The sequence below is a fragment of the Corticium candelabrum genome, chromosome 5 (assembly GCF_963422355.1).
Source record: "Corticium candelabrum chromosome 5, ooCorCand1.1, whole genome shotgun sequence".
In the NCBI taxonomy this organism is placed as follows: Eukaryota; Metazoa; Porifera; class Homoscleromorpha; order Homosclerophorida; family Plakinidae; genus Corticium; species Corticium candelabrum.
The window spans coordinates 7,107,386-7,129,644 of NC_085089.1; the positions used below are offsets into that span (position 1 = coordinate 7,107,386).

General features: G+C 41.8%; 6 protein-coding genes across 8 annotated transcripts; 3 read left to right on the plus strand and 3 right to left on the minus strand.

Annotated features, from left to right (window-relative positions):
* Window positions 1-751: 751 nt before the first annotated feature.
* Window positions 752-1,722, minus strand: LOC134179735 (uncharacterized). The gene is made up of 2 exons (XM_062646683.1): window positions 1,016-1,722; window positions 752-941 (listed from the first exon to the last, which is right to left on the minus strand). Exons 1-2 carry the CDS (start codon window positions 1,720-1,722, stop codon window positions 752-754), a joined length of 897 nt encoding a protein of 298 aa, XP_062502667.1.
* LOC134179731 (serologically defined colon cancer antigen 8 homolog) lies at window positions 1,662-5,399 on the plus strand. Of its 2 annotated transcripts, none has more exons than XM_062646674.1 (16): window positions 1,662-1,779; window positions 1,840-1,915; window positions 1,982-2,058; window positions 2,116-2,268; window positions 2,431-2,676; window positions 2,786-2,853; window positions 2,939-3,077; window positions 3,143-3,274; window positions 3,340-3,405; window positions 3,456-3,524; window positions 3,584-3,700; window positions 4,397-4,525; window positions 4,595-4,724; window positions 4,787-4,904; window positions 4,975-5,140; window positions 5,199-5,399. In XM_062646674.1, the coding sequence occupies exons 1-16, from the start codon at window positions 1,771-1,773 to the stop codon at window positions 5,319-5,321; spliced, it is 1,818 nt and encodes a 605-aa protein (XP_062502658.1). In that variant the 5' UTR covers window positions 1,662-1,770; the 3' UTR covers window positions 5,322-5,399. The 2 variants fall into 2 exon arrangements, with proteins under 2 accessions (XP_062502658.1, XP_062502659.1); XM_062646675.1 differs by having other exon boundaries at window positions 1,840-1,909.
* Window positions 5,400-5,463: 64 nt separating this feature from the next.
* LOC134179736 (DNA repair protein complementing XP-A cells-like) lies at window positions 5,464-7,217 on the minus strand. Its single transcript, XM_062646684.1, has 6 exons — window positions 7,001-7,217; window positions 6,489-6,594; window positions 6,361-6,415; window positions 6,186-6,302; window positions 5,830-5,947; window positions 5,464-5,771 (listed from the first exon to the last, which is right to left on the minus strand). Exons 1-6 carry the CDS (start codon window positions 7,206-7,208, stop codon window positions 5,602-5,604), a joined length of 774 nt encoding a protein of 257 aa, XP_062502668.1. The 5' UTR covers window positions 7,209-7,217; the 3' UTR covers window positions 5,464-5,601.
* A 43-nt stretch (window positions 7,218-7,260) lies between these two features.
* LOC134179661 (uncharacterized) lies at window positions 7,261-18,709 on the plus strand. Its single transcript, XM_062646596.1, has 6 exons — window positions 7,261-7,368; window positions 7,438-7,539; window positions 11,720-11,861; window positions 11,922-12,085; window positions 18,444-18,502; window positions 18,570-18,709. Exons 1-6 carry the CDS (start codon window positions 7,261-7,263, stop codon window positions 18,697-18,699), a joined length of 705 nt encoding a protein of 234 aa, XP_062502580.1. The 3' UTR covers window positions 18,700-18,709.
* On the minus strand, window positions 16,041-18,148 carry LOC134180560 (uncharacterized). Its single transcript, XM_062647736.1, has 2 exons — window positions 18,125-18,148; window positions 16,041-16,700 (listed from the first exon to the last, which is right to left on the minus strand). Exons 1-2 carry the CDS (start codon window positions 18,146-18,148, stop codon window positions 16,041-16,043), a joined length of 684 nt encoding a protein of 227 aa, XP_062503720.1.
* A 79-nt stretch (window positions 18,710-18,788) lies between the features above and the next one.
* Window positions 18,789-22,227, plus strand: LOC134180318 (galactose mutarotase-like). Of its 2 annotated transcripts, none has more exons than XM_062647451.1 (8): window positions 18,789-18,931; window positions 19,017-19,063; window positions 19,135-19,289; window positions 20,942-21,175; window positions 21,236-21,317; window positions 21,376-21,538; window positions 21,594-21,768; window positions 21,955-22,227. In XM_062647451.1, the coding sequence occupies exons 1-8, from the start codon at window positions 18,789-18,791 to the stop codon at window positions 22,027-22,029; spliced, it is 1,074 nt and encodes a 357-aa protein (XP_062503435.1). In that variant the 3' UTR covers window positions 22,030-22,227. The 2 variants fall into 2 exon arrangements, with proteins under 2 accessions (XP_062503435.1, XP_062503436.1); XM_062647452.1 differs by having other exon boundaries at window positions 20,942-21,157.
* Window positions 22,228-22,259: the final 32 nt, after the last annotated feature.

The following is a 22,259-nucleotide window of genomic DNA, read 5'->3' on the forward strand; positions in this document are numbered from 1 at the left end:
ACATAGTACACCTCGTTCTTTTCAGTCCACGAAACTCGCTTGACTTTCTTTCCACTCTTCTGTCGGTGTACATGTCGTCCGTCCGGCGCACTGTTGGACTTACGATTCGCTCTGTGTTCTTCTTGTCCCTGTCGACAATTCTGCTCGGTGCAACGAACACCTAGGTCGATTGGAACTTTGGTTAGTTGCTCTTGCATCATGGTAAACAGTACAGTCCGAGGCAGATCCGGTAGATTTAACAGTGAAAGTCCTTCAGAGACAGCACGGTTCTCGACCATACCAACGAGTGGCGAGTTGAAGGCGAAGTGTGCTGATATGTATCGAATTGCTCTATTTAGCCTTGCAAAGACAGATGACGGAGGCGTGTTATTGCTAGATCGGTTGACAACCTCCTCGGAGAGGCCCAGCAGGGTACCGAGTGATGAGACATTATGGATGAGTATGTGAACGACCAATCCCGGCATCACATCCGCAAATGCAGTAACCTCGTTTTTCCAGCGATCACAGTAGAGTTATTTACAGGTGTGCTCGAATTAAGACGCGTTTCGTAAAATTTTTGAGGAATGCGCGTGTAGAGTGTCTGGCTGAAGGTGGTAGGTGGTACCGGAGGGCGGGGAGACTGCGCGGCGGGTCACCCTGTCAACAAACGCGAATTATTTAGGTGCGAAGACTCACACTGGCAACTGGATTGTGTATTCTATCAGCAATCGGTAGGAAAATGTGAACACTAGACAAGATTTAGCACATTGAACTAGTTTAATTTGTCTGTCGATCTGAGGGACTGTTCTGTGAGCTTCGACTTCTCTACTTTCTGAGTGAGACCGGCTTCTTCGTATTTGACTCTCGCCGCGACGACATAACCTATGCGTTGTTGGTTGGTGAGGTCATAGGCCTGGCTTTGTAACCATAGCTTGTCTCCTTCTACCTCAAGGCATCGGCATCTTAGGTAAAGAAAATATTGCACTACAAGCATGCTCTCACTTGTCCTGTAGGTATACAACAATCATTCTCTCACTTGAAATGCCCTCTAGCATTCTTCAACGCTCTACTCTTGAACTTTTTCATGGACATCATTGTCTTCAGACTATCTGTGTTAGTCTTTGGCATGCCTTCTTCTGCATTCTGACCATCATCAGCATCATCTAGTTCTCTCACAAGGTACTCTGCTACTAGTTGACCTGCAGCCACGGGATTCAACTGCTTCGACCCGTGGCGTCTAATTGCCGCACTGTTTTCAACCAGGCTGAGAATGATTTCTGCTTGGATGTCGTCGTGTTCTGTGTTTAACTCGTGGAGTTCCGCGAGCATCGATAGACGTCTCAGTGTGCTCCAAAGAGGCAGGAAGACGTCCCTCACGTCGACGTCACACACGCTGTCAAGTTCCCGTTGCAGATTGCGCAGCACCATATTCCAGACTGCTCTGATGCTGCTGTTGAACCACAACGCCCGCAACCAGTTACCCCACGTTTCTAGGCTTTCAATCTCTCTCGACATAACGTCCTTGATTTGACTCTCTTTGCTATAAGAGGAGCCGGTCTGATTGCCGGCGAATAGTCGCTCCATGCGCAGCATCTTGACCGGTTTGACGTACCAATGGGTCTGCAACAGCCACGTCCTCTCGCAATGACCGTTAGTTGCCATCCGTGTCATAAGCACTAAAGCCTTCTGTAACGCCATCTGAAGGCTGTGTGCGTCAATACGCCTACTCTCTTTGTTTCCCATTCTGTTTCAGAGCAACTGCCATTAATTCGTTAATATCAACCGACTAAAATGGCCGCAGTAAGAAATTTGCGTCCGCACGATTGTAAGCTAGTAGATACAGTATTTGTTTTCTGAAAGACAACTCTTGGGCAGAGCGTGAAGGTATCACGTCGTCGTGTAGCGGGTGGTCGCGAAGGGTCGTATGGAGGTGAAGGTGCCGTTTTACTGCTACACTGTTGCTTTATCATTGGCGGCTAGACTAAACTACCTACTTCCTCAGCGGTGCAGAGACTTTGCAGCATGCTCGAACAGCTGCACGGCCGAGCAAGTAGAAGCGTGGAATTGAAGCAGCAGGAGGTCGATTACACTTGTTGTCGCTCAGTTGTCACTGGCCAGATGTCGATGTCGTTGCAGGCTTCAGGAAGCGGCAGTCCCGCTGTGAGGTCAGTTTTAGGTCGTCTGAGTCGATGCAGATCCGGGTTCGCGTCGGCAGACGAGATGGCGTCGGCGCTGGAAAAGCAAAGGAGATTTGTCAATCAACTGCGAGAGGAAACGATCTCGTACGAGGTGTGGCGATTCGGGTGGTCGATTTAATTAAACGTGTGTACGTACGTTTGCTAACTGGTGATGACATGTAGTAGTACTAGTGTAGTGTGACAGTGTTATGTTATTAGACGCACTTACACAGGGACCTAATTGTATAGTGTCACAGTGTAGTTGTATTATCAGACGCACTTAGAGAGAAGGACGGGCAGCAGAGTACAGGTTGACACTAATGGAGACGAAGAGCAGGCTAAGGGTCTCCCTGCAGCCAATTCATTGGACAAGAGTTTGTCATATAGGGCAAAAGTGGACAGTAAGAAAGAGGATATGGAAGATAAGAGTGGAGAAGTCATGCCCTCTCAATTTCTATCTCCTCCTCATTTGCACACCCAAGTGGTGACTGCCCAAGAAAACGGAGGACAGAAAACACAGGTGTTGTGTTGGCTTTCCGAAAACAACTGTTTGCTATATTAAATGCTGAATTGATTAATGCGTAATTTATAAGCTGCCTAAATACAGTATCTGTGGTTTGACCATCTAGGGTCACTATGGTGAAGACAATAGTAGAGCCACATGGCCTGAAGCAAGAGCTATAGTGCAGCTACAGAGGTAGCCACAATGAATGTCTGCTGTATTGTTGTGGTGATCGAGTTTGTGGTAAAATATAATGAGTGATATATTGGTCTATTTGTAGAGAAAAAAATGATGCGCTAGAGTTATGTAAGGCTTTGCAAGAGACCCTAGCACAATTTCATAGACAGGAACGGGAGGTCCAGATTAGAATGAGACAAGCTTTGGATTGTATACAGAAGGCTGATGAGTTTAAGGCCGAGGTGCTGTATATATACTAAGCAGCAATACATTTCGATTCCTGATCCTAAAACTTTTATCTCTGTAGGCAGAAAAGAGCCAAAGAGAGTTGCTAGAACAGATGGAACAAATCGAGGTCGTTCACCAGGAACAGCTTAGTAGCATGGAAGAAAGCTATGAGAAGAAATTGCAAGGGATTTCGCACGAACGACAGTCACAAGTATATGTGACTTCCTTGTTTTGTTGCCAGGTTACAATACTCGACCTCTGTGTCTAAACCTGCAGATCGATTATTTGAATCAAAAACTGTCAGAGACTACTGAAGAGGTTGAAGGTCTGAAGAGGCAGCTGGTGAGTAACATACATTGTGATTTTATTTTGATAATGAAATTGAGTTGTAGGAAAAATCACGAAGAGAAGTGGAGCAAGAGAAAGACAAAGCGACAAGATCGGAAGAAAAGAGAAAACACGTAGTTGACTAAAGTGTGACCGAAGAGTAACTAGGGATATATGGAATATGGTTTGATAGGATTACAAACGTTTACAGGATGAGATATCACGGACAGAGGCTAAACACACAAGAGAGATGGAACTAAAGGACGACAGACTAGATGAAGCCACTGATACTAATAGATTGCAAAGCAAGGTAACTTAATTTCCTTCGTCACATTTGGTTTATTGTTGGTGTATTTGCAAAGCAGTTGGAGTAACTCTGTGGTGAAGATGGTAATTATTGAGTTTGGACTTCTTGGGAGCACTAATATTATTGATGAGTTTGGAACATCATTTGATGGGTGGGCAGCTTTTAGAGAAATTAATTAAGGAGAAGGTGCCATCTTGTTGAATAGAAGTGAAGAAGGTTGCTGGTTACCAGATGTGTCGATGGCAGCCCTACGATTATTATTGTAGTCGATGTTTCACGATTATTATTGTAGTCGCTGTTTCAGGAAGTGTGTTGCTTAGTTTAACGTTCAGCAGGTTCTAAAATCGAGTTCATGCGTACACGTAGTGTGGGTCTGGATCTAGGTAGCAAAGTTTGTTAACTCGTTTCACATCAACATCAACTACTACATCTTCATATATAGTGTACAAGTTTCTGGGATTTTTTTTATTTTGTATCAATTTCTGCTGTCAATGGCCTTTGTATAGAGGTGGATTGTAGGACATTAATTAATTCAATAAATTAACAGACATAAGACATAGAAATGGAGCATGTTGGATTTTTTGTGTGGTGGCTAGGTCTAAATTAGAAAAGTGGATTGAATGTTTTGTGATTTCGTTGTGTCACGTGATTGGTGTTTGCTATGGTTCTCTTTGTCTATTTGGTTTCCTTTTTTTGTAGCAGCAGCAAACATTAGAAGAACAATTGGAAGTGCTTCAACTGCGGTTACAGACATACGAGAGAGACTGTGTTTCAGCTCAAGACAAGAGCTGTTCGTTGCAAGAGAGAGTCAGTAGTCTACAGAAAGAGGTACAAAACAATCACTATGCTATAGGAGGTAGGCAGTTGCTCGTAATATTAACTGTTGTTATGTGTCAGCTAGCAGAATACGAAAGACAGAATGCTGTTTTGCTAGAGAAGCTCAATGCTGCCGGAGAGGAGAAGAAAGATTTGGAGAGAAGTGTTTGCCATCTGCAGCTGCTGGTCCATAAAACAAGAGTGCAAGCTGGTATGGAGTATTTCTATATCATGACTATATACATACATTATATGTACAACATTGTTTTCTAGAAGGTTCATTTGGTGATCTTGGATCAATGGTGGAAGAACAAAAGCAACTGGCAGCTAGATGGAAGAGAGAGTCGGAGCTGCTTGCTGATCGATTGCAGGAAACGACAGCGAGACTGCAGTAAGCGACTATGTGCATTAGTGCCGTGGTATGCTTGTGGTGATGTGGTGACGACTGTACTACATGACAGGCAGCAACGGAAACTTGAGCAGACTGCAGTTCAAGAAGAAATCGAATCATTAGAAAAGAAACTAGTTGACAGTCAGCTACAGTGTGTCAGGCATGGAGCCGTTCATCAAGAAATGCAGCAACTACTCAGAGAGACAGATCAACGAGCAATCACCAGCCAGAAACAGGCAGGTTACTCGATCACTGTGACTTATCTCTGTAAGTGAGTTGCTGTTTGATTTTAAGGTGTTAGTTCTGCTGGAGAGACAGAAGAATTTGTTGGAGGAAAGACAGTCCTTGTGTGGGAAGTTGGAACAGTTACAACAGCATGTGATAGAACTCAAGGCTAAACAAGGCTCTCCTACTTAATTATTGTGGACAGAAAATTTTATACTTTTTTATCAGATGAATAATGAATATATACTACCGTGGAGACGTATTTTCAAACGTGTTGTATGTGCAGCAGCAAATAAACGTGTAGACAATTTCAAGCACTTCACGCATGCTCGGTAATCACATCCATAAATGAGCTCTAAACTCCTTAGTGGTATTCTCTTATACCTAGAGATGTTGCTGTAAGATAAATATAACAAGTGTAAACATTGCAGTTACTGCTCTTTATAAGTAAATTGATTAGAGTTTTGTCTGCCTACATCTTCTCGTATGTTAAGGTGTAGCCACATGTTCTACACGTCTTACTCCAACTGTCTGTCTTTTCATGGTAAGTCTCACAACCGTCTTCACCCTCCGCTGGAAATTCGTGAACATGATTTGTGAGTTCCCTTTGCCATGTACTTGTTCTGACTGCTTGACGCAACTCTGCAATGATATGTATGATTGAAAGCACAACTCATGTACATAGTGTCACATACTAGACCTTTAAGGTTTTTGGCAAATTTTTTCTGCTTCATTATTTGCTTATTAGCTGCTCGTTTATCCAATTCCATCTCCAGGTTGGCATCTCCACCCCAGATATCTTGAGATCTCTTGATAACCTACAACACACATACACACATGCAGCGCGTGCGCACACACACACACACACACACACACACACACACACACACACACACACACACACACACACACACACACACACACATACACACACACACACCACACACACAACACACACACACACACACACACACACACACACACACACACACACACACACACACACACACACACACACACACACACACACATCGTACAAGTACAGTACAGGCACACCTGTAATTTGAGGTACAGCTTCATGTCTCCCCATGAAGAATGGTGAGGGTTCTTTTTGATGATAAACTGTAGGGGCGGATTCCTTTTGTCCAAGTCACAATCCTTTAATAAGTATTTCTATAATATCATTAATGAGTCAAAATAGCTGATGTCAATAGAAGATGAATGTCTTTACTTGTTTTGCATCTGTTTTCGTTATGAGAGCATATTTATCATCAGGGTCATTATCTCTGCACATACATAGACACGGTTCAGTTAGATTAGGTAGGACTCGATTACATTAATTAATTAACACAAGCACACCTGCAGCCATCACAAACAAGTTCATTAAACTTCAAAAGCAGAAACGAATCTTGAAATGCTGTACCACAATTCTGACATTCAGGATCGATAGCTCCAAGAATCGGAGCTGCAGAAACCATACAAACAGCAAATCTGAAAGTGATATGTTGCTAAGAAATCAGAGTTCAGTACTGTAGTGTGTGTGTGTGTGTGTGTGTGTGTGTGTGTGTGTGTGTGTGTGGGTGTGTGTGTGTGTGTGTGTGTGTGCGTGCGTGTGTGTGTATGTGTGTGTGTGTGTGTGTGTGTGTGTGTGTGTGTGTGTGTGTGTGTGTGTGTGTGTGTGTGTGTGTGTGTGTGTGTGTGTGTGTGTAAACTAAATACACTCTAGATACGACCCTTAATAACTAAAAATATTACTAGTAATTTTATAGTCAATTAATATCGAAGCCAGATTATTAAACTTTCATAATTAATATCAAAGCCAGATTCCTTTTCAGTGTTAACGCTACCGAAATAAATAACGTTTGACAAACCTGTAGTTTCCACCTGCCTTACGCGATTATTTTCTTCTTCCTCTTCGTCCGGATCAACCAAAAAGCCCGCACCGCTGTCAATCGCTTGTTGCTTGATTCCCACACAATGGTAAGGCTTTCTTGCTAGCCGCGATTTTCTAAGCAGTACTGCACGCTGCTTGTTCTTTTCAGCTCGAGCAAACTGAGCAGGAGTGAGGCGTTCAGACATCTTACCTCGGACTCCAACGACCTCGCGCTGTTACTGTCACGTGACGTGTGTGATGAATTTCTCAACAGCATCTCCGTCGACAGCGACCGTATCCGCTAACGGTGCGACCAGCCCCGAGAATTTGTCGCGTCTTGTGGGCATTATCGTTGTCGCATGCTTGGTAAGGTCCGCTATGAGCGCGTAAGGGGATGTGAAGATGACACATTGTAGTTTGATCTTTTCATCGCAGGGTTTCGTCATATTTCTAACGTTTGGTGTGCGTCTCGGAATTCGGACGAAACTGAAAGCACGCAGCGAAGCTCACGTACCAACAGGTGTGGGGGCCAGCAAGGTATTGTAGGAATTCAGTGCGGGTAATAGATAAATAATTAAATAAATGATGGACAACTAGACTGATTAAGTTGTGGGTGTAAGACAAGACACAATCATTCTATTGGTATTGTGTAAGTAACCATTGAATTGTGTGTATACAGTACCAATGAATGTTTGGGATAGCACTAGTTAATTTAATTAATTAATTAAGGGCTAAAACACCAGCCAGTGATTTATGTTATTTAATAATTAATTCAGTACAGTAGATTAGGTTACAGTGGAGTACAGTTTTGTATTGCAGTGCCATATTGTACTTGGGTACCAATATTCCCAAATCGAGGTTTAACAGCATGATGCAGTGAGTATTGATGTATGTATACATTGCTCTAGACGACGGAACTGATGAGCTATGAGTTTATCATTGCAACTGGTAGCACTTTATCCTCCTATCAGTCACCTATTTTTGTCATTATTTGATTTCACATAACCACCTTGTGATCTCGCTGTAGGTAGTTTTGACCTTGTAGACATTAGTCCAAGTGGTTACAATATCACAGTACTGTAGTGCCCCATGGCTATCTTGCGGTGGCGCATAACACAGCAAGACAACCGAATTATCGAAATATTGGACAGACATATAGGTAGGACAGAGAACAACAGAAGGCGAAGTCAGTTTGTGCATGGGAGAAAGAATCTAATTTAATAGATAGGGAAATCATACTATGATTCAAAGAGGCGTTGTGGATTTAGGGCATTGGAACAGGTTGAGCCAGTGAACCATCATAAACTAAAATTGATGTCAAGAATTATATATATATATATATACTAGTAAATGAAGCTGTGTTTACACCGTCGCTTCACAGCTACGAGCGTGTGTGTGTGTGTGTGTGTGTGTGTGTGTGTGTGTTGTGTGTGTGTGTGTGTGTGTGTGTGTGTGTGTGTGTGTGTGTGTGTCACGTGTGTATTTATTATAAATATTAATGTACATTTTATTAATTTTTGTCTATTTATTGTCATTATCATTATTTATTCATTAGCTTGTTGCTTGAATGTATAATTCTTTGAAAACACAAGGATGCGTTGATGTGATTAAAGATAATTAACTAAATATCAGCAATTTCCACACTACACTTTGAATTCAGCACAAGTGACAGAAGTGACGTTGTGTGTGTGTGTGTGTGTGTGTGTGTGTGTGTGTGTGTGTGTGTGTGTGTGTGTGTGTCCTTTCGTGTGTGTGTGTGTATTTATTGTAAATATCAATGTATATTTATTAAATTTTGTTAAATTATTGTCATTATTATTAATTAATCATATTAATCATTAGCTTAATTGATGCTAGAATGTAAATGGAAATTCTTTGAAAACACCTGGATTTATCAATGTGATTAAAGATAATTAACTAAATACCATCAATGTCCCACACTACTTCGAATTCACACATCATCTACGCAACTCTTGCACGGCGCGGGCTTGTTATCCACGTTATGTCTCAATTCTGCATGTATAGCGCTCTTGTATCACTGGAAGTTAATAAATTAATTAACTATTGAGATGGACTATCAGATCATTATCATACTTTTATTGAATCGTCGCAATCTTTCATTCCGCTATTTCGTTGTAGCTAGAGATTGGTGTACGTCTCCTAGCTGCATAGAAAATACTGTGAAGCGACATGTATGTATATCTAGCGACCGGATCCAGAAGATATTATGCAGCGTCAACGTTTCCTACGAATCTTTCTTGCAAGACGACGTCGATCGTTCATCATCAGTCCTACTTAGAACATATTGCTCTCTTGAAGATTGCGGATGACATGCTGGTGGTGCGCATACAACGGTGCCTAGTTAGATGCATGGTGCCATGGGACCTTCGCTTGGCTTCTTGTACAACGATAAATTCGTTTGTTTTGCGATTATTTTGTAAAAAGTAACAAACGCGAACAACTATTACCTGATCTTTACTCTGTGCTTCTCAGTTTGACGACAATTTGACCGTAAAATGGAGGTTTACGACATCTCAGCTTTTCTGTCATAATGCGCGGGATTGTTACGTCACCCATTGTTGATGTGCCAAAGGACAGCTGATTGGCTCAACAAATTCCTGAGAGTGATGCACGCTGACAAGCTACTATTACGTCACCCACGTTTTGCGTCCCAAAACGATTGCTGATTGGCTCGACAAATTCCCCGAGCGTGACACACGCTTACAAACAAACATAGATAGATAGGTAGGTGCAAACATAGCGACATACCGACAGACAGACCGGAAGTCAATTCAACCCGTTTAGAGTGAGCTTCTCGCGAAGCAGTCCACCACTTATTGTGGTGTCCTTTACGCTTGTAGCTTAATTAATTAAGAGAAGCAGACTATCAGAGTGAAGATATTAGTTGTTGTCATCATCTCTTTCTCTTGTCTATCTATCTTCTATTTCGTCTTGAAAGAGGGTTTAGGTTTTAGAAATAGAATCTACAGACTTACAAAATACTTTAAATAGTTTTAGTATCTTTGGTTCTACAATGCCTTTATTTTGACTATACCACCATTGGAACAGACAAAAAGTGTTGAAATCAGAGAGAAAAACATTATCTCGTGCAACAACACACACACACACACACACACACACACACACACACACACACACACACACACACACACACACACACACACACACACACACACACACACGATGCATGGGTAAGGATGAGGCAAAATAGACATTGCAAGTCTTATGAAGAAGCTAGACTGCTGTCATTTTGTTAAGATAAGATTTGGGCATGCAAAATGTTGTCCTAGTGATGATGGATTAAGTTGGTTGGCATATCAGTGCACTTGACTAAATACTGTAAACAATTTCTGTATTATTCACGCCTACTTTTTCTGAGAAAAGAATGCCCACACAAAAATTTAAATGGTGTACTGCAATGTTATATGACTTTCTAAGGTAAAAATCAAAATCCTGTATTATAAGAGACAGGATGTAATGCGTGCTCTGGCCATGGAAGTTCTGCAATACATTTGCTTCTGTCAATATAATTGTTCTTCAGTCCAACGTAATCGGCCAACTTTTGACTTGTGGACTGTGACCTGTGCACCCTATAGCAAGACACGTCTGTTTGAACAGACCACAAGTAAAATTTTAGTTTACTTCCTCACAACATGCTGGCCTTAGCAGGTACTTGCTAACATGCAAAAAGTGTTTCTGCAATTACCTATGTGGTTTGATGATTGCACTGGATTTGTACATGCAATGAACTGTTTAAATGTATATACTAAGGACCACAGCTTAGAATACCTATCAGTATAATGATGATATTAGTGACACAACACTGTTATTGCTATAACTCAATCAACATAATGTCAGTACTCTTGTACTAGTAGTTCCATTTGCTAGCTGGAGACTCCATTAAAGAGCAAGTTATTGCTATCATGAGAGTGGCTGTTATGGCAACAGACAGCTTGTGAGGATCAAATGCAATAGCAACTGAAAAAATGACTCAGCATCATGAGTACATCACCAATGGTCCATGAATTGTGCCTGCTGCAACAGATCGATCTCGTGTTGTCAGCCAATTGTGCTCTTGGTATTGGCTGTAATTCCCAAAGATTCCAAAATCTTCTCTTGTGGCAACTGTCACATTCATATCTAAACAGGCTGTCTGTATTGCACCATAAAGGACACAAAGCCACTACATTATCGTCTTCTATGAAGTCAACAAACAAACCTTTAGTCTGTTGTGTTGGTTCTGCACCAGGACTATAGCAGGTACTTGCATGTAATCTGGGTAGCTAAACAAATAGATATAACAGTGCAAGTGTTACTGCCATTTTGCCCATTCAACTTTGACTGACAGAGTCGTGATGGTAATAAACTCGCAGACTCGTAGCATATTGTACAGAGGCCCCCTTGCAAAGGTCATCAGTATGCTGATTGTTACACTTCTAGAGGGTACGGAGTTGTTAAATCTTTAATCTCTATGGAATTTAACTATTTTGTATAATTTTTGCATATTACAGTTTTGGGAGATAGGCAACTATAATAGATAGACACGTCTGGATGGAGACAGACTTTCATGGTATATTGTAACTTAGCAACTGTTTACTGAATTGACAGCCTTGACATGTTTTTCTTAAAGAAAAGTTTAACTTAATGCATCTCATGTGCTTTGAGTTTGATTTTCTATTATATACATGACATCTAGAAAATGAAGCAGCTCATAGAAAGTGAGCTGAACAGAGTAAGTCGAATTGTTCTGGAACCTTTGGTATTAGATGATGGCAGTCAGCAGGTTACACATGATGGTCAATGGCGGCATAAAATTATAGATGCAGCCACCGCACTAAGTTAGCCATTAATTAATGTTGTCAAATAGACTGTTTATGATGCTGTGTTTTACTGTTTAGATCGTGATTTGTACTGTTGTAGTAGAAAGACTTGGTTTAGGCCACCTTCAAAGTCAATGGAGGAGCATTTGAAAGATTTAGAAGCTCAGGATCTATTGCTAACTGAATTTCAAGATTGGAAGAAGTTAGCTCATCTCTACAATAAGGCTCGGTTTGGACACGAAGTAAGAGGAGTACCAGCTGTTTACCAGTGTTTGCTGTATTTAGCATGTTATTTAAGTGAGAGTCAGTGTGCAGTTGTACTGTAGTGATGGTAAGTATTCTAACTATGTGTATTGTAGGTCTTGTCTGTTTTTAGTAATAGAATGGCTTCTTGCGTGTGGATGGTAAGGCCACACTAAACAAAATTTTTGGGTTTTGCATTGGGGGGTTGCATGGGGGTGAATTGGGGGTGTATTGGTGACTAAGCTGATGTTTTGATGAATGTGACAATTTACTTAGTCTTGCAATAGTCTTGGACTTGAGGCTAGATGGTCGGTAGCACTTACATATTGTGGTGTTGGGGATACCCGGAAATGGACGCCAAGTACACTACACGAAGACTGACTATATTATATGTCTAGGCTAATCACATACCAAGTACACACATGTGTACACGATGTTTTCCCTCCCCTTTTGTAAGATCTAACACAACACAACAGAACAAGGACGGGAATACAACACTGAAAAGTCATGTATTGTAGTCCACATGAAAATCAGAGTGAGCAGCAGGCCTGGAGGTAGGACGCATGCTTCGACGAACGTGAGGCCGTGCTTTGTGAGAGACTGCGCTAGATTCAGCAGGAATGCGACTCGAACGATCAAGTGGTTCAGACTGAGGAGATGGAGTAATCACTGCAGCTTCAATGAGGAGGTCGGCATTCCAGAGAGAACCATCTGATAACCGGAATGAGGTTGGAGAGACTTGCTTCTTGATGGCGATTGGTTTGGAGGATGCTGGTGCCATCTTATGCCGTCTGATTGGATTTTCTATTCTTGCAAGCTGACCCGGTTGAAACTTTGAAATTTGCACTGTGTGCTTGTGATCGAAGTATGCCTTCATCTTTGCTTGTTGGCTTTTGATGTCCTGAGCTAGCTGGTCAGTGCTGGGCACATCCGAAGTGACGACTTGGAATGGAGGTTGTAAGATGCTAAGAGGTAGTCGAAACTGCCATCGAATCATAAGCTGAGAAGGAGCGTAACTTGTTGTACAGTGACGTGACGATCGATAATTCAGAAGGGTTTTTTGGAGAGCCTGATGAAAGGTGAGACCTTGTGCTCTGTGTGTACGTAGACCCTGCTTTAACGTTTGGTTGAATCACTCAACTCCTCCATTAGATTGCGGGTGATAGAATGCTGTTGTGGAATGCTTGATCCCTTCGTTGGCCAGAAAAGATGTAAATTCGTGTGATCGAAATTGAGGACTATTGTTCGAAATTATAACCTCCGGGAGACCCACCTTGTGAAAAGATCACATAGGAAGGAGATGACCCTCTGAGAGCTGACTTGACTGCATGGATGTATTTCAGGCCACTTAAAATGCAGATCATGGACAATGATGATGTACTTGTGAGTGGAGGGAGCACCGTGAATCTCACCAACTATATCATTCTGTAGCTTCTGCCATGGTTGTTTTGGCCACTTCCCTGGGTTCAGAGGTGATTTTGTGGGTTTCATGGACTTCCCACTCTGATGCAAGCTTCACAGCTTCGAACATGGTCTTCGATCTGCTTATCGATGCCCGGCCACCAGACTGAGGTACGACACTTCTGCTTGGTCTTGACCATGCCTGCATGGCCTTCGTGAGCCATAGATAAGACCTTCTGCTGCTGAGATGCAGGTATGACCGCACGTTCTCCTCTGGCTAAGCAGCTGTCATTCCAGGCTGAGAGCTCGTCTCGTATCTGGTAGAATGGCCATAATAGACTATCCTCGATCTTACTTGGCCAGCCGTTGACGGTAAATTTGCAGACTTGACATAACAGATCATCATTGCCTGATGCACGACAGAGTTCATCCAAGGTGATGATGTTATCGAAAGGTGCTGTCAGTAGCTGCACTGGCTCCTGTGTTGTGGAGGCTGGACCATACAATATTCTGGGTGTCCTCGACAAACAATCAGCTACCTGGTTCTGACTTCCAGGCCTATAAGAGGTAGTGTAGGTGTACTGGTGAAGACGATCAGACCAATTGTGCAAACAAAGTGGACGTTGTCCAGTTCCAGATGAGGACAGAAGAGTAGTGAGAGCCTGGTGATCAGTTCTGAGTGTGAACTGACGACCATACAGGTAAACATGCCAATGTTCACATGCCCAAATGCAAGCGAGTGCTTCACGTTCGCCCACTGAGTACTTTTCGGCATCAGTCAGTGCTCGTGAAGCATAAGCAATTGGCTTCTCCTAACCATCAACTTCCTGTGATAAGACTGCACCAAGAGCAGTTGCTGATGCATCACACGTCACGAATGTCGATGCTAAAGACGAAAAATGAGACAACACAAGAGAAGTAGTGAGTGATGCCTTTACTTGTTCGAATAATGCTTGGCATTGTTCTGTCCAGTTCCAGGTAGTATCTTTCTTTAACAGGTTTCTCAATAGTGCTGTTATAGTTGCATAATTGGGTATGAATTTGAGGTAATAGTTTGCCATCCCAAGAAAGGACATTAGTTCATTGACTGTTGACTGTTGTTGGAGCTGGAATGGTAGAAATTGAATCTACATTTGACTGAATGGGCTGAATGCCATTACCCAAAACCTGAAACCCCAAGAATTGAACTTCTTCGCTTCCAAACACACACTTTGTGTTATTAAGAGTCACATTGTGTTTTTGCAGCCAATCCAAGACAGCAGACAATCGTCTATCATGTTCTTCTTGGGTAGCCCCATGAACAACAATGTCATCCATGTAGACAGAGACACCTTTGAGGCCAGCAAGAGTTGACACCATTATCTTCTGAAATGCACTAGAGTCCGAAAGGCATTCGTTTGAACCGGAAAATGCCATCATGACTGACGAACGCAGTAATATTTCTTCCTTTCTCTGTCAGTGGTATTTGCAAATAACCTTGAGATAAGTCCAATTTGCTGAACACCTTGCTCCTGTGAAACTGGCTAGCTAGTTCATCATCTGTAGGCAATGGATACTTGTCAGGAATGACTGCCTTGTTGACCTCCCTGAGATCCACACAAAGTTGGATACTTCCAGCCTTCTTTCTGACAACAACCAGATTAGAGATCCACAGAGATGAGTCAATGGGTTCAATGATTCCTTGTGCTTGAAGACGTTTCAGCTCAGCTGACACTTCATCTTGTAGTGCCAGTGGCAAGCAACGGCAACGCTGAATAATTGGAGGAATCATCGGGTCCGTCCTAGGCTCGTGAGCGTATCCATCTAGCTCTCGAAGTTCACGATCAAGAAAAAGAGACGGCCAACGTCTGGTGATTTCAGCTACACCCAAGACTAACACTGGAACTTGGTGTTGTGTAGCAATCGAGAATCCCAAGTGATCAAAAAGTTGACGCCCATCAAATTGGATCCCTTTGTTGTCACAAAGAACTGAAATTGACTGGCTGGCTGATCTTCATGCTGTATAGACAATGAAACCGTACCCAATGCCTTGATTGGTTTTCCATTGTATCCGGTAAGCTGAGTTGAGATGGTTTGCAACTTATAGTTGCGAAACAATCGACGCCAGGTTTCTTGATTAATGATTGACACTTTGGCTCCAAGGTCAACAATAAAACTGAGGTTATGACCAGCCACAACAAGGGAGCACAGTTTGAAACCTGTGTTGTTGACAGGTGGATATCTTATTGATAATGGATCGGATTTTGGATGATCCGGAAAAATTCATGGAAGATCGACAGCATTGGCCAAAATGGTTCAACTTGTGGCATCAAAAGCATTCTTTTTCTTTAGCAGGACAAGATGAGCTCCCAGATTTTTGTGGCTTGACATACCGCAATTTCCGCAATACGGTGACGATTTGACCGGTTGAGTTGAAGATTGTGATGCAGATCGACCATATCGCGGCAATCGAGGCGTCTGTTTGGGCAGCTTTGGTTTTCGTGCTATTCTCTGTATGTCACTTGTTGTGGGTTGTGCAGATGCGGATGAGGTCCCACCCATCTGCATGGCTTCCTACTTTGCGGATTCCACTTGGCAGGTGATTTCCAGTGCTTTTGTGCATGACAAATCATCCTTTTCGAGGAGAAGTCGTTTCCTAATTGCCGAAGACGTCTTTTCAATAAGTTGATCACGAATCATTTGATCATGAAGAACGCCAAATTGACACCTCGCTGCTAACTGGCGGAGGGCAGAGACGTATTGCTTAATGGTTTCCCCTGCGGCCTGTGAACGCTGACGGAATAGATGTCGCTCTGTGATCACGGTTGCCTCTGTGCCAAAGTGTGCTGTGAGTTCGCTCAGGGTGCGCTGATACTGTTGTGCTTCAGCAGGCTGTTGCTCGTCGTTTGCTGGTTGCTGTTGTGGGACGTACAGGGTGGCTAACAAACGCTGACCCTCTGTACCCAAGCAGTGCTGCAAAAGAGCCTTCTTTTGACGATCAGGCAAAGCTTCAAGACCTGCGGCGAGCAAATATGTTTCAAATGCATGATACCATCGAGACCACTCGACTGGAGGATCGCCGGGAAACTGCAGGAACGGTGATGGTGGCTGCACGCTGATGGGCGGAGCTCGTAGTGACTGTTGCTGCTGGTCTGCTTCTGCAATGTCGGGTTGTAGAATATCCTTGTCGCCAAATGTGGTGTTGGGGATACCCAGAAACAGACGCCAAGTACACTACGCGAAGACTGACTATATTATATGTCTAGGCTAATCATATACCAAGTACACGCATGCGTACACGACACATATGTAAGCTCATGTAGTTTCTGTCGTCTCTTTTGTGATGCATGTTGGGAGGCTACACAATTGTGATAGCTGTTCATATGGTGCAGGAATCTTCTACAAATGTAATGCCAGCCCAAACACCAACAGTAGGTATAGCATGGTGCGTACTGCATGCACACTTTCCAGTAGTAAATAACTTGTTAGGGTACATGTATTACCACTGGAATTTCTTGTGTAAGTATAAGCCTGATGGAGACCATTATCTGTTTAGATAGACATTAAATTGTTACATATTTTTGCATAGGCAGTGACCACCATGGTAAATGGTCTTGTGAGGTTTGGTTGGCTACCTACTTCAGTCAGCAGTGGGAGACTTTTGGTAGATATAAGGTGACCAGTCAGTTGTGATAGCATATGAGTTGAGTGAGTCTGAGTCAACTGTAAACACTGTCTGCATATAGGTAAACTAAGATACTCTTCCTTAGTATTTTTGTGAATGCAGCACTAAGAGACAAAGTGTAGCCTGTGTGACAAGTTTGCGGAAATACTGTACATGTTAGTGACAGTGCATAACTTAGGCTGATTGTGTGTTGTTACATTCATCATGTGACAAACTAGCAAAACCAAACAAACTTATCTTTAATAACCAAACAAAACCGGATGAACTGTCTTATCTTTAAGCAAATAAAAACCTGATGAGAATCTTATGATATGGAGAGAACTTCTGTGTTTGTGTTTCAATGATACAGTTTTACTAGACCCCTACCATGACAACTAAAACATACCATATGATTTTATAAGGTACATTACAGTAGTCAGTGGTCAACATCTGGTAGCATTGTGGTTAGGGTACAACAACAACAAGACAAACAAAACATTTGAGATGGTACAGTACTACATAGTCATGGGCTAGCATCAGGCTAGCATAGAGCTAAGTATAACTAAATCTAAAGTAATATTGACACATCTTCACTGTTGACAATATTATAGTATAGTAGAACAATATAAGACACTTTCCTAGCTACTTGGTAAGAAAGTGTCTCGGTGGTCTTGGAGCAAGTATTCCTGACTTGCTTATTGCCTTTGTGTGTCATAGTGAAGGCACTATAGGAAGATGTTATTCAGCAGGGTGATTGAGATCACTTCAGGGATGTATGCAACTTTGCACTTGCAGTCATCAACCCTGCTTTGACCTAGCTAACACACAAACACTAAATCAAAGAAACTACATTTGTCTACAACTCTGTTCAATGTTTTTGGTCAATGAGCAAGGGTAATCCTTCAGACCTCTTGCTTCAGGCACCAGTGTCTTGATTGTTACACGCGACACCACTAAGGTGATCACTTTAGCTATATAAGTAGTGAGGTTTTACCTGATTGGCTGATTTGCCATTCATTTTATGGGCATAGAACTTGGATTTATTTCAGAGTACAATGTAACATGACAGTTATGTTTTATTTTACAAGGCTCAGTAGTGGATGGAACCACAGAGTGTGGAAAGTTATTTGATAAATGAACGAATGGGAAATTTAAATAGATCAAAGGAAGTTGAACAATATACATAAAGTCAGTGTACAAGCTAAAGACATGTTACTTAACATCTGAACTGCATGTTATTTATGTCAATTTTATGAGCTTTTATGCTTTCGTGTCTTTTCTGGGTTGAAAATGGTAGTTGTGATTTATATTAGGTGTGCACTGAAGACGAATTTGTTCAAATGGAAAATGTCATCTCAAAATTAAAGAGAAGGTTTCAGAAGTTTTGAGTCAACTTGTATAAGTAAGTTAATTAACCAGCATTTGTCTTTGTTTTGCAGACTGCAGCTGACAGTTCCTGGAGACCATGATGACAGAGAAAATTTAAATTTTGAATCTGATGTTGATATGAAAACTTTTTCATCTCGAAGCAGACATGTGAATAGACGATTTAGTGAGAGTTCGGTGTAGGAGTACGTACCACTATTAGTCTGTAGAGAACAGTAGCAAATTGCGCATACATGTATTGTGCGTGAGATGATACGGGACATCTAGATCTGATGATGTCGGTTACCAAGTCTAGATTTGGGTTATTGGATGATGGTAGAGTCGTTGATCTCTACACGTTTAAGAACGAGAACGGTTTCAGTTACACTCTGAGTACCTATGGTGCAGCACTGGTTTCTATCTCTTGTCCAAACAAGTAGGATCATCAGTGTACATATACAAATAAATATATATGAGAGCTGGCATGCATTATTGCCATGCATGTATTGTTTTCTACATAGGAATAATGAAATAGACGATGTGGCATTCGGGTTTGACAACTTGCAAGGTAAATAGACTGATGCAAGGCAAGTAATTATTAATTGATTAATTATTAATTAAGACTCAAACCCTCTGCAGAGTACGCAGAGAATGCCGCTTTCTTTGGAGTAACAGTTGGAAGAGTAGCCAACCGTATTGCTGGAGGCAAATTTACTTTGGACGGGAAAGAATATCAGTTGGCTAGGAACAACGGAGAGAATCACTTGCATGGAGGTCCAACAGGATTTCATCATGTATGGTACAGTGTGATGATGGAATGAGTAGTCATGAATACGACTAAGCTCAATTATGACTTTGTCTTTGTCTCCATAAACCAATTGGAGCTATACAAGAGCAACCACACACATATTTTTATAGATCAGAGATACCAGTGCAATTGCCACATATTGATGACACTACAGCTTTTCGCTTTTCTCTTTTTTGTTGTAATGCTTGCACTCGTTTGTCTTCAAAGTACTCAGGCTGAAGTTTTGCAGTAACATATATATTCATAGAGTCCTGTCAAGTGCAATTAACCTTTTCCCAATGTGCATGGTACAGCTGCATGCATGATGTGCCATGGGATGATGACATGATTTGATGTTTACTTTCAGTGTGTCCTTTGAAGCAAAGTTTTGGACCACCAGCTGATCTGAACCCTCCTTTCAGTTGCCCACAGAACACTGCCGCAGGGAGTCTATCATCACTGCCCTAGGCATCCAGTCTATCATCATTCATATGGAACAACGTGGCCACACCAACGAAGCTCCATGAGCCTGTACCAACAGAATTCGATTCCTGACATGTTGCACTTCTTCAAAACCTCAGTGTTAGACAGTTTGTCTTGCCATTTTACATTTGCAATCTTACGAAACAGTCCATGTGAAATTGATCAAGTTGCTGTATGTGTCTTTTAATTGTATGCGTCTTTTAATTGTATGCATGCTGTCCAGGTCTCACAGCCATAGGGAAAATGGGGTATAATGACAACTGACCCATACACCTTTACTTTTGTACCTATGCTGAGCGATGCCATGTTCCTTCCAGAGACTTCTAGTAATTGAGATTACCAAATGCACCACTAGCTTTACCCATGCAAGTGCAATGATATGTCAGCATCAGTAACAGGAGTTTAAGAAGCTAAAAGTACTTCCTAAATAAACGAATTTGTCAACTGTCCTGAGAGGAGCATCATACACTTTGACAGAAGGATGTATGGAGCCCCAGGTCTTGGTTGCAACAATAGTTCGGACTGATGCATGGTGAGACCAAAACGTTGTGCTGTATGAGCAAAGCAGTCCATCATAAATACAATGCACGCATGTCTGCAAGATTTCGTGCAACAAGTGCACAATCATCTGCAAAAAGTAGATCCCGTAAAAGGATGTCTTAATTTGAACTTGGCAAGTTTTTATAGCATTGAAACGACAAAGATTGAAAATGCTTGCGTCAGTGATTAAATGTGGACACCTCTGTCACAACATTAAATAGCAATGGTGCAAGAACACAGCCTTGTTTTAGGCCATTTGATTCTAACCGTGGTGCGCACGCGCGCACACACACACACACACACACACACACACACACACACACACACACATCCACACACACACACGCACACACAAATGCACACACGCACACACTAGCAACTGTTGGCAATTGTACTAATAGATAGGGTGGTAGGTTTCTAAAGCAAGAGAGAGGTTTGTTGTTTGGTTTGTCTGTGCTTCGAATTGTTACAAATGTAGTACATAGGTCTATATAGCGATAGTACATAGGTCTATATAGCGATAGCAAATTGATCTGGAGACAAGGATAAAATATGTGTACATGTAGTTACTGGGTAGATCAATGTGAGTAGCATTATTTACATACTACAATATACTCTAATAGATATGCTGTTTAGAGGCTGTGGTCAGGTTCCTATGATGAAAGCAGCAACTCTGTAACATTGACATATGTCAGTGCTGATGGAGAAGAAGGATATCCTGGACAGCTAAAGGTTGCCGTTGTCTTCAGCTTGTCAACAGATAATGCCATCACCATTCGTTACAAGGCAGAAGCAACGCATCCAACAATTGTGAATTTAACCAACCATTCTTACTTCAATCTTTCAGGACATGTGGGTCGACTCGACAGTGTTGCTTAATTTGAAATTAATTACTCCAGTTATTGTACATTAACATTGCATGGTATTTAGAGTTCAGGACCAATCACTGGCCATCTCATTCAGCTTAATGCAGAACGTTATACACCGGTCAACGATCAACTCATACCAACTGGTTGGCATAGAGATACTAATTGTGTCGTTGTGATTATGTGTTGTTATTGTGTGTTTAGGAGAAATGCTATCTGTTGAAGGAACTCCATGGGATCTTCGGTCTTTAGTTTCAATTGGCAAGAGAATAAAGGAAACAGATACAAGAGGCTTTGACCATAATTTCTGTCTCGGGTCTGACATACCAAGTCAGGCCACAACTGGAAGTCTGAAAGAATGTGGCAGGTAATATATTTGTCTTGTGGCAATTGATTGATTTGATTTCATTGTGAAATATTAGTGTAACTGATCCGAAAAGTGGACGAAAGCTAGAAATTCACACAACGCAGCCTGGTGTACAGTTTTATACGTCAAACTTTTTGTGTGGAAAAATTGCTGGCAAGGGTGGCTATCGCTATCAAAAGTATGGAGGATTCTGCTTAGAAACACAGAATTATCCTGATGCCATAAATCAAGTAAGAGACCATGCAGTAAGATTGTTTGTATGTTGAACTAAGGTATGACAATGAGAGATTGCATGTTGATGAAATAACTAATAGAGGATGATGATAGTCGCATGGCTTGGATGAAGGCATTGTGTTTGATTTTCAATAAACACTGTTGAGAGTCTGTTGTGACAAATTGTTTTGCTTTTTCTACAGCCTGCTTTCCCCACTTGTGTTTTGTTACCCGGCAGCCAATATGATCACGTGACTACTTACAAGTTCAGTTGGTGATCACTCTTTTAGTGACAATCTGTTTTGTATGTTACGACGCATGTATTACAAAGTTACTCGACAATTCAACATCATCCAAGATTGATTGTCTTTCAAATAGTTTGATATTGATTTAATTGACCGCCGTTGTGTCAAACTGCATTCGCAAATGTGTTATGCTACAGTGATGAATTGTAGGCATGATTAGATTCGTTTCCAGACTTGAGTCTTTCCAGGTTGAGTCTGCATTA